At 40.4% G+C, this 11,033-nt stretch overlaps 1 protein-coding gene across 5 annotated transcripts in view; it reads right to left on the reverse strand.

Annotated features, from left to right (window-relative positions):
* The window catches only part of PTPRK (protein tyrosine phosphatase receptor type K), a gene marked incomplete at both ends in the record, with an annotated part of 530,533 nt that extends 519,746 nt beyond the window's left edge, over positions 1 to 10,787 (reverse strand). For 4 of the 5 annotated variants that reach the window (XM_080929568.1, XM_080929564.1, XM_080929565.1 and 1 more), the window contains one exon: positions 10,670 to 10,766. In XM_080929568.1, the coding sequence (XP_080785694.1) occupies positions 10,670 to 10,766 (97 nt within the window). Of the gene's footprint in view, positions 1 to 10,669 lie in introns of all 5 variants that reach the window. The other variant, XM_080929566.1, reaches the window with a different exon arrangement.
* Positions 10,788 to 11,033: the final 246 nt, after the last annotated feature.

Genomic DNA, 11,033 nt, shown 5'->3' on the forward strand with positions numbered 1-11,033 from the left:
TTTAATTGTCAAGCAAACACAACTGGAATTGCCTAAAAGGAACCTCAGTAAGGAATGGTTCAGCAGTTAAGAGCATTGGCTACTCTTCCAGAGGAACTGAGATCAATCCCCAATACCCATATGGTGGCTCAATACTATCCAGTTTCAGGGAACCTCTAAGTCCTTCAAACATATGGCATACAGACATTCATTTAGGCAACTTCCTACCCCCAAATAAAAACAAATACCAAAAGAAAAAGGTTTTAAGAATCACAGTGAGAAATAACCTAGAACAGGTTAGCCTGCAAGCTTGTCTATGTGTCTGTGTTGATTACAATAACTTAGGTGGGAAGACCTGACCACTATAGTTGGCACTATTCCCTATACAAGGGATCCTAGATTGTATGATAGTGACGAATAGGAGCTGAGCTCTTAGCACATATATATTAATTCACTGTTCATGACTATGAATGTATTTTGATTCTCTACTCTGGATTCCTGATATCTTGACCTCTACAGCAATGGAGGACTGAGCCTAGAACTGTGAGCTAAATACATGCTTTCTAACTTAAGATCACTTTGTCAGCCTGTTTTATCACAATGGGAAAGGAAAATAAGATACTGGGTAACTCTTTGACAAGTACATTGTTTCTCAATCTTGCCAATGTTGCCACCCTTTAATACAGTTCTTCATTAGGTGGTGACCCCAACCACAAAATTATTTTGTTGCTACTTTATAACTGTAATTTTACTACTGTTAAGAATTGTAAGGTGGATATTTGATATGCAACCCCCAAAGTGGTTTCAACCCACATTTTAAGACCCCCTGAATTAGAATAGAAGTAACTAGACATGCAGCTGCTACTTCATTTTATTCATTACTCAATACCTTAAACATTTCTGATAACATCTCTCCATAATTTCCATTTCTACAGCTAGATATTACAGTTAGGAAGCAGAAATGAGTATATCAAAATCACACTAATTCACCTAGTCTTCGCAGTTTTTAATATGCATTTTCAAAGAGTAAGAAGTTAGCAGCTTTTATTTCACTATATCAATTATAATCATTTACCATATTTTAATTCACACTTTTGTCTTTTATTATTTTAATATACATATGCAATAGATATAATACATCCTACCAGGATACATAAAAAACGAGCAGCTACATAACAGTTTCTTTCATTTCCACATGCTATTGTCATTTTGGATTACTGTAATCAAAGCCAAATAGTTAAAACTGATTTATATTTTAAATTATTCTTAAAATTTTAAATATTTTTAAATTATATAAACAAAAATAACTATAAAAGATGTTTTGTCTATATAAATTACCAATAAGTAAACTGATACATGTGTTGTAACAAATGTGACTCAAGTTCTAAATTAATTTGGGTTCTGTTCCTTTTGTGAACCAAAACCCCACTATGTAGCCCTGATTGGCCTAGAACTCACTATGTAGATCAAACTGGCCTGGGTCTCACAGAGACTGATCTGCACCTGCTGGGATTAAAAGCATGTACCACCATGCTTTTTAATCTAGATACTAAATTAGAGCTTAAGTTTTTCCAGGATAGATCATGATGGAAAAACTGTATCAGATGTATAAATCATTAGTTTAATGTTGTTTGTATCAAGTATAGAGAACAAAACAATAAAAATAATAAATTCCTACTTTAAAGTATAGTTTAAGGGAGAACAAAAGAATAAAATTTCCTTAACTACAAACATCTGTTCTGTAATGCTCAGAAACATGTCAGAACACACACTGTTCCTTTTCTTCTACTCCTTCACACCACCCCTAGCAGCTAAGGCTTCACAACCCCATCCCCACCCCCACTCACACCCTGTCACCTGTTGTTGCATCTGATTCCAAAGTCTTCACCTGTCATTCCCAACCCCCACTAACTCCTTGCTTCCTACCTACACACATACACCCACATAGACACACATCAACAAATAAATACACATACACACACACACAAAACACACATAAAGACAGAGCAAACAGACACACAGAGAGACAGGGAGCAGACATTAAAACAGACACACACATAGACAGACAACAGACAGACAGAAAGATACGCAGAGACAGCAGACACACACATACACACACACACACACACACACACACACACACACACACGAACACACAGGGTTTTCCATTTCTTCTATTTATTGTTCAAATCTAACTTAATTCCATTACAAGTGACACAGTAGCTGCCTCTCCAGTCTGCTGCATTTTCGCTAATGTGCAAGTAAAGTGTCTAATCACTACATGTGTGCACAGTCACTCAACAATAAATCTTGTCTCAACCAGTTTTTCATCGCCACAATTGCAGCAAGTGACTTCCCACTCTAAGCTCCTGTGTAGAATAGATACAAAAAGACTATTGTGGAGACTTTAAAACACATAACACATTGATTCTAGGTCTTACTAGGTCATAGGCCCTCAGCAAATGGCAGGTCCTAATGTTGTAATTGCTTTAATAAAATCTTTCTTTTCCAGTAGGTGGAAGAATAAATGAGCCAAAATACAGCTGACAAAAATAAAAGTAGACTCAGTAAATTTAGGATCAAATTAAGGGAAAAAAATTAATGAGAACATTCAAACTCCACAGTTCCAGATGGGATGGTGTGTGAAAACTTTAAGATTTTCTGTATCTGTCTGTGATTTGTCTCTAATTTGATCTCCCAAATATATATATTAATATATATCAATCCCAACAGCTCTGTTCCTCACAGTTCAGACGCTGTAGGCTAAGTAGCTTTTGATTTACAGTATCAAAAGCACAGATAATCTTGCTATCTACTGTCCCCAAACTCGAGCTTTTAGCTTCACAGTCTTACAGATGACCAGAGGTTAGTGTTAATTTACACTTCTTGCCTTTCATCACCCATAGCTATAACCATGTTGGTATGCCAGTGTTTTTCCAAATCACTAGTGAGCAGCCAAAACAAATATAGCAGTTGTGATTTAATCAGAGACTTCACTGTTGAAACAGCTAGCAAAAGTAGACCCATTTAGAATAGTAAATGGAGAGGGGGAAAAAAGAAGAAGAACACCACACAGACTCATTAATAAAAAGGCAATTAGGTCTTCTGGGGAAATTCATGTTCTAAAAGAATGCTAAACCAAGCTATAAAATGCAAGGAAATTGTGATTTGACATGAATAGTGTACACTGTCTATTACATCATAATTTTTCTCTTGAGAAAACTGACAAGAATCTCTGTTCTTAAATAAGAGCAGAAAGAAAAAAAAAACAGTAAAAAGAATTCCTGTGAAATTTAATATAGTCTACCTACTAACTCCCATTCATGAAATCTGACTGGCCTACAAATGTGATCCTTATTACAGATCTTGGAAGAAAGAGAGAACAGTAAAGCAAGAGGTTATTGTTGCTAGAGTCAGAGGGAATACTATTTTATGAACCAACTTTAAATCAAGAAAAAATAGTTTACACATAGCATTTCGTGTCCCTTAGGTAGTATATGTACCTGTAAATATTCTTTTAAATAACACCAACAAGTAAGATTATTTAGCTTTGTATTTGTCTTCTTACAAAGAAAAAAACTGTTTTCAAACCTGAGAGTTTATTAAAAGGAAATAAAGAAAATCTATATAATCTCAAATGTTTTGATGTGTCTAGGATGCTAGATTATTATCAAGTAAACATAAATAATGATTATAAATTTTGGGCTAAACAGATGGCTTAATAGTTTAGACAAATTGTTTCTCAGAAGACCTGGGTTTGCTTTCTAGCACCGACATGACACCTCACAACTGCCCATACCTCACCTCCAGTTCCAGGAGATCTGATATCCTTGTCTAACTTTCATGGGCATCAAGCAAGCATATGCCACACAGACATACATGCAAACAAAACACTTGTATATATAAAATAAAAATAATAAATCTTTTTTAAATCTATAAGAAAGAATTATAGACCCAGAGAAATTCATTTATGTCACAATTTAAGCCTTGCACAAAACTCTTAGAGTTCTATAATGAAGGGCATGTGACAATCTTTGTGAGCTCACTTCTGTTTGTTCTAATGCAGTGTTTTCAAAAATTATTATAGTCAAGCAAATCAGCTGATTGAAACTTAATTTCAATTCAGTGTGTGTAGGGCTGTGTCTGATCACAGATCACCTCATGGTCCTAAGCGATGCGAAAGCTGCCATTTATCAAACCAACCAAAAGTTAGGATACCTTTCAGTAGAGCAACACAATCACCAAAAAAAGCAATCAGTCATGACTTTTTTTGGCTCCCATAAGGCTTCTTCTCTGCTCTTGCCTTTGCTGCCAAATCACACCGAAGAGCTATGAACCCAACTCCCACTTCAACAGCTGTTAGACCAGTCCCTTGCCCAACCAAAATTAGAATAATTTATATGGCCACATCAGGAACTGCCTTGGACAAGGTTTGGTGTGTCAGCCTGGACAGTTGGTTCAGGAGCAGGATGAACTAGAAAAGCTGAATATGTAGAGGCCAATCTGGGAAGTTTACTGTGTGCCTATTAAGTGTAATAAACAATGGGACAGGGTACTGAGATGGAACAAGTATTTCACTCCCTACCAAATTCAGTTTCCAGGCATAGCAAATAGAAAAGAAAAATGCTAAAACGAGTCCAGCAATCTTTCCAAGGATATAAGCAGGCACTTTCTATACCATCATTCTGATTCCTAAGCTTCTTCCTAGCATGAGTCTTTAGCAATAATTAAATTCACACTGTCGTTAAGATATATGCACTTAAAGCTTTCAGCTCACCCAACCAAATAACTGCAAACTATAATTCAACCAGAAGACTTCCCTTTGGCTTGGTTCCAGAGACCCTACTCAACAATCCCTGTAGAAGATTCAGCCAGCATCTCCCAGCTCACCACGTTTTTATACTCTGAGCTCTGCAGTCCCGTAAGTGCAACATGACTTATTTCACTTAAGATCACTTACTTCTCACCTAAAACAATTGAAAATGACAAAATAAGCCACTAATAATTATCATGGATTATCAACAGACGGCAGAACAAAAAAATTTTTAAAAAAGACAAGCTTTACACCAGTGTTAAGTAGGGAAATGGCAGTGTTCCACCAGAGGATCAATACAGTCCCTGCATCCTCTGCCTCCGTGTTTTCCCAGAACCTCAACAACCTGAAGCATATCACAAAAAGTTGAGGTTTTTAGATTGGGAAACTGAGCCTTTGTTAACATGACTTACAAAGGCATTAACCACAAATCAAAAGGTTCCCATAAGAACTGAAGACTACAGACAGACACGGCTCTTGTGACAGACTAGGTAGAATATGTCTCATGAGCAGCTATTAAAGGTATTTTCATCTGTCATGTTTGTACCAAGTGGAATCTGAAGTTGGCAAAGTTTCTACCTTAGACTTCATACCATAAACACCCAAATGTAGCAACTTCCAAAAATATTTCCAAAGTACAGTTGTATCTAAATTATTCTACTTATCTCAAAGTATCAGTCAACCTGGTACTCAAATCTTCTACCTCCTCTTAGAGAAAGGATTATGAAGTCTCTCATGTATCAGAAACAGACTATGTCATTAAATATATATATATATATTTATATATATTTAAATTCAATGGCTATGCAGGCTTGTTCTGGCTTCAAATGAAATAAAAAAGTAGTCTGATTGATGTATTATTCATTAGCTTGTAATCAAATACCATTTTAAGATATATGGTGACTTGATACGCTTTGTAACTATGACAAACAGCATGGATTCTGATGAAAAAAAAAAAAACAAGTCATGTTCAAAAGCAATTACAACCTTTTTAGGCAGAGAAACGACATTTGATAAAGGGATGCAGAGCAGACACACATGATCAGCAGGGAAAGTCTGAGGGGAATGCACACGGGAGATGTTTACATTTATAGAATAAGAAATTAATCTGGACAAAGGCAAAGGCTGATTCTCATAAACAACTCAGAAAATAGGAATCTTTTTCCTCTTCTGAAAACTGAGTAAATGATCTCATATAAGTATGGGAACACACACACACACGTAAGACTTAAACACACACATATAAGCATACACACATACACACATATCAATACACATATAAACACACACATACACACACACACACACACACACACACTGCCTTTTGTCTGTAAACTGTCTTGCTATTTCCTGCTTTTAGCCTTTAGCAGTTCCCTGTCCTCCTCTCCATGAAGAACAAGTCTAGGAAATGGAAACAGTGCAGATTCACACTCAGCATGACCTACTGCCTAAACACACTCTCAGGTAGAAACTGTCCAAAGCAGTTGACAAACATCAGTAGTAGCCAACACACTTTCTCTACCTGGAACTATAGCATATAAACTTAACATTTAAGAATGCAAAAATAGGTACTGGCACAACAATGCTTGACATAAGACCATGTCTCATATGTAAGGGAGTTGTCTTAGATTTGGGCAGCGAACTGGCTATATATCTAGTATTTAAGAACATATGTAATGCAGCACCTAAAGATATTTGATGAAAACAAAAAGCTTCTGATTTCTGAATATGCATATGGGGCTTGGATGTTACCAGCGAGGCGTGGGAGGAGTGTGGAAAAGAGGCAGAAGAGCAGAGAGGTTGATTTATTGGTTTAGTTTTCAGATTCACATTCATGAACACAAAGAGAAGAGCTGTCAGCAACACACATGCCAATGACCAAACAGCAGCCAAACCTGTCTCTTCCCGTCTGGGCAGGCCAGACACAAAATGATATCTCACAAACAAGGAAATTCAGAAATAAGGGAACCAGTAAGAGAGAAAAACAGACCTGGAATTGTCCATATCATTATTGGGAAGTACAGTTTGTAATTTTGATGTATTTAGACACTGAAGGGTACCAGTCAATCAAAACTAGAAAAAGAAATGGCAAGCCTTAACACAGGCTGGCTCCGAGTATCTTCCCAGTAGACTATAAAAATAAGAGAAAATTAATTTTGTACTAGAGACACGAAGGCAGACACAAGGCAAGTGGTACTGTTCAGATGAGTTGTAAGGTCCTAAGGGATGAGGAGGGTGATATGCCAGGACCTCGTCCAAGGCAGAATCTTCAGCAGCTTTCTCATTCAAGGCTTACTTCATACAGAACACAATAGTCCCTCTCCAGGTCATTGATAAGACTGCATCCAAAGACACGTGGAATTCTCTGCACTGAGAAAATGCTGAACCAGGAAATTACTTTAAAATAACAAGATCTCACAAATATTTTTCCTGCAGTTAAGATACTAGGAGTATTAACAGTAACTCTCGAACAAACACAATTTTTGAAAGATTTGCATAGCTAAGCTAGAAAGGCGATCAAAGATGATTTCTATCATAAACTCATAGTCAGAATCAATTATGATGAAAATGGATGACAAGTGACAGAACACTCTCACATTCTCTCTCTCTCTCTCTCTCTCTCTCTCTCTCTCACACACACACACACACACACACACCACATACAAACACACCACACACACAAACACACCACACACACAAACACACCACACACACAAACACACCACACACACAAACACACCACACACACAAACACACCACACACAAACACACCATATACACACACAAACACACCACACACACAAACACACCACACACACAAACACACCATACACACAAACACACCACACACACACAAACACACCATACACACAAACACACCACACACACACACACAAACACACCACTCACACACACACACACACACACACACACACACACACACACCTTGCTGAACAACCTATACTAGCTGAGAGAAAAGTTCTAAGAGTTTAAAAGCCATAAAAGCTGAAACTCTGACACTTGGCTACCTTAATTTATTATGATTACACCCCAGATAGATGCACCATGCTTTACAGTTGACAGTGCACATGAATGACTTCACTTGATCTTCATAAAAACTATGTGGAAAGGTCCGGACAGGTATTATTATCCCCATTTTATAGACAAGAAAGCTGAGTTTCCAAGTGTGACTGGTTCTGTCAGTTTGAGTTCTACAATAAGCTGGCTTCCACAGTGATACCAACAATAACAGCTACAAAGCCTAGTAAAGAGACTGTAATAGCACACTGGTTTTCCACACTTCAGTTTTCCTGGATAGAATACACACACTGAAAAGTGTCGTTTTCAAAGACTCAGTGAAAGGTGGAATTTATAGATAAAGTCCTGGCTTTAAAGATGTTTACTATGGAGTACTTTTACACTTTTACGTGCAGACAGGAAGGAGAAGGTTGCATTTGAAAGTGTTAAATGTGTGACACACACACAGGGATCCAATACATACATTCCCAACTACACTATCCTCCCAAATGTGTAGCTATGCTTCCTACATGAACAGCCACACGGTACCATTGGAAAGTGGTGAACCAATCTTGGTGATCATGTTTTAAAATATATATTTACTAGAATGAAGTATTTTAAAAATTAGAAAATATGTCTCTTCAGCTCTTTAAAGCATGTTCATTTAAATTTCTCCAAAAGTTCCTCATTTACAATAGAATGGGGAAGGAAGGCAAGGAAAAAGAACTTCCAATCTCTAATTCATCCCTAGTCAATTTTTTAAATAAATATGCCATAGAATTTCATGACCTTACAATACCAAATAATTCATGACAACCAGAAAAAGAGATGTTCATATAACCAACTTTTAATCTCTGGAGAAAGACAGTTGGGTGCAAATTCTGACTTTAAGCTCAAGATATGAAAGACATTTGTTTGTGGGCAAACATACATATCCTGAATAGCAGGAGCTTGGGAGCTGGTTCTGTGGGGCCGGCATTCATTATAAACTCCCAGGAACACATCTGAACACTGTGATGAGGCACTCTCAGAACATGGTGATTAAATCATAAATAACATTTTAAAAGAGCAAAGTTTCTCCCATGTTGAAAATATATCCATCAGCTGTTAAGACACCACTAGTCGCCAATCCTGAATACATGTGTTTAATCATGCAACTGGTAAAGTTTAATTAACAAATAACATGCCTTCTCAAGCTAGGCTCTCCTTGGAGTGACAAGCACTGTGTAGAAATCAATACTCCCTCCAACTTGCTGCATATAATGAGTTACATCAAGCATGGTTCAAATACTAACAGCATTGTGTGGCAGAGACACATTCGGTAACGCGGAAACCAGAAAATTAAATTAAGTCGTCGGAATTCATTGCATAGAGCTGGTGCCTTCTGCACACCACCCAGATACATGGTCTTTCCTTTACTTGCTGCCCTTCCAGTCTCTGCCTATGAGGAGGATACACTCAAGCACAGGAGTCCGAGGTCTAACTCCTAAACGGGGGGAGGGGAGAAAAGCTAAGGAAGGATTTGCTCCGGAAAACATCATGGTGAGTCTATTTCCAGGAAATCGGGCAGTCTCAACAATGAAATTGTCAAGTACAAAGTAAGTTCTATCTTCGCATCCTGCTGTTGAGCCAGGAGCACGGCTGTCGCGTTTCCCGTCACCCTCCAGATTCCATCCACACCAGGAACCAAGGCATGCGCCCGCCAGCTTTGGTGGGTTGGGTGGGTTGGACAGAAAAGTTGTAAAGCCCTTCGGGAGACAGAGGCTAAACCTGGGAGCCCACTCCCCAGCGTCCACCTGGTGAAACTTCAGAGCCCCCAGATACACAGATACACAGAAGCGAGCGACCTACTGGCAGGATATCAAAACTGGACGGGAACAGAGACCATCAATCTGAGAGAACCGGAATCCTGGGACTTCTCTGAGCGGCTTTTCTTAGAACTCAGAGGGATAGCCTGAATTATCACATCGCGTCTCGCTCCCGGGTTTGTCCCGGCGAGCAGCGAACACTCCCAGCCCGGGTCACCCAGGTGGACTCCGGGAGGTGTGGAGCCAGCTTTAAGCTTTGTGGTGGTTTGGCCCCATAAACAGAGTAAGCCTTCCGGAAATGGGCTCCCAGACCTCGCTGTCCAGGACAGCTCTGAGTCTATCCTTAGAGCTGCATTTCCAAACGTCGTACGGACTCCGCAAATATACACATGCAACATGCTCCACGCTGTGCATTGTAATCTAACCAGGAGTAACTCTGCGCCCTCAGCAGAGGAGGAAGGAGCCTCCAGGAGGCACAGGGAAGTAGTTGGACAATGGTCAGAGGAGGTTATTCCCGGGACAAAAAGCACCTGGCAGAAGGTCGGTCCCTATGTGTTTCCACAATTCTCACAAGACTTCCCGGGGAAATTTTGAACAGTCTGGCGACAAAGATCCACCAGCCCGCTCAGCGAGCCAGAGAATCGTGGTCCCGGTAACCCTAAGTACTTTTTCTTCCACACTTCCCTGACTAAGGCTGTGCGGACTGCTCCCGACTCCCAGGCAATCGACAGTTCACTCAGGAAAAGCAAGGTCGCCACACGCTCTATGCAGCAGACCCTGGATTGTCTGCGCGCCCGGCCAGCCTCGAAAACAATGGGTCAAGAATGTAAAAGTTACCTGTGCCGGGGGAAGCACAGCTCTTGGCCTCGCGCCCCGCCTGACACAAACTCCCAGGACAGACCTAGCACCTACCTGCACCCCCACCACACACACACCCTAAGCGGACCTCCTGGTTCCCCGGCCCCAGCACCGGCAATCAGCCAGTCCTTCCTGCTTCTGAGTCCAAAACTGGGGACAGCCACTGACCCAGACGACCCCTCTGTCCACTCACCTGCTGAAAACTGGCCTTGGACCGACCCCAGGAAAGGCCACGGGGACAGGAACCAGAGCGCCACAAAAGCAGGCAGCGCCGCCGCCGCCACATCCATGGCGAGTTTGGGAGAAGTTTCAAGCAGCTTTGCAAAGAGCCTCCGGAGGAATCGCAGCGAAATCCGCCAGCCAGCCGCCCGCCTGGCCTCGTGAGGGGCTCGCGGGGACGCCGCGGCCACCCGCCGGCACTTTTCGTCCTTGCGCAACGTCGGCCAACTACCTCTCCGGCGAAAGAGTCTCCAGCGTCGCCCGCCAGCCGCGGCCGCCGCTCTCCATGCTCGGCAGAGGCTGCTGAGGGTAGTCCAGAGTTACTTTGCTCTGGGAGG

The sequence above is a fragment of the Micromys minutus genome (assembly GCF_963924665.1).
Source record: "Micromys minutus genome assembly, chromosome: 15".
In the NCBI taxonomy this organism is placed as follows: domain Eukaryota; kingdom Metazoa; phylum Chordata; class Mammalia; order Rodentia; family Muridae; genus Micromys; species Micromys minutus.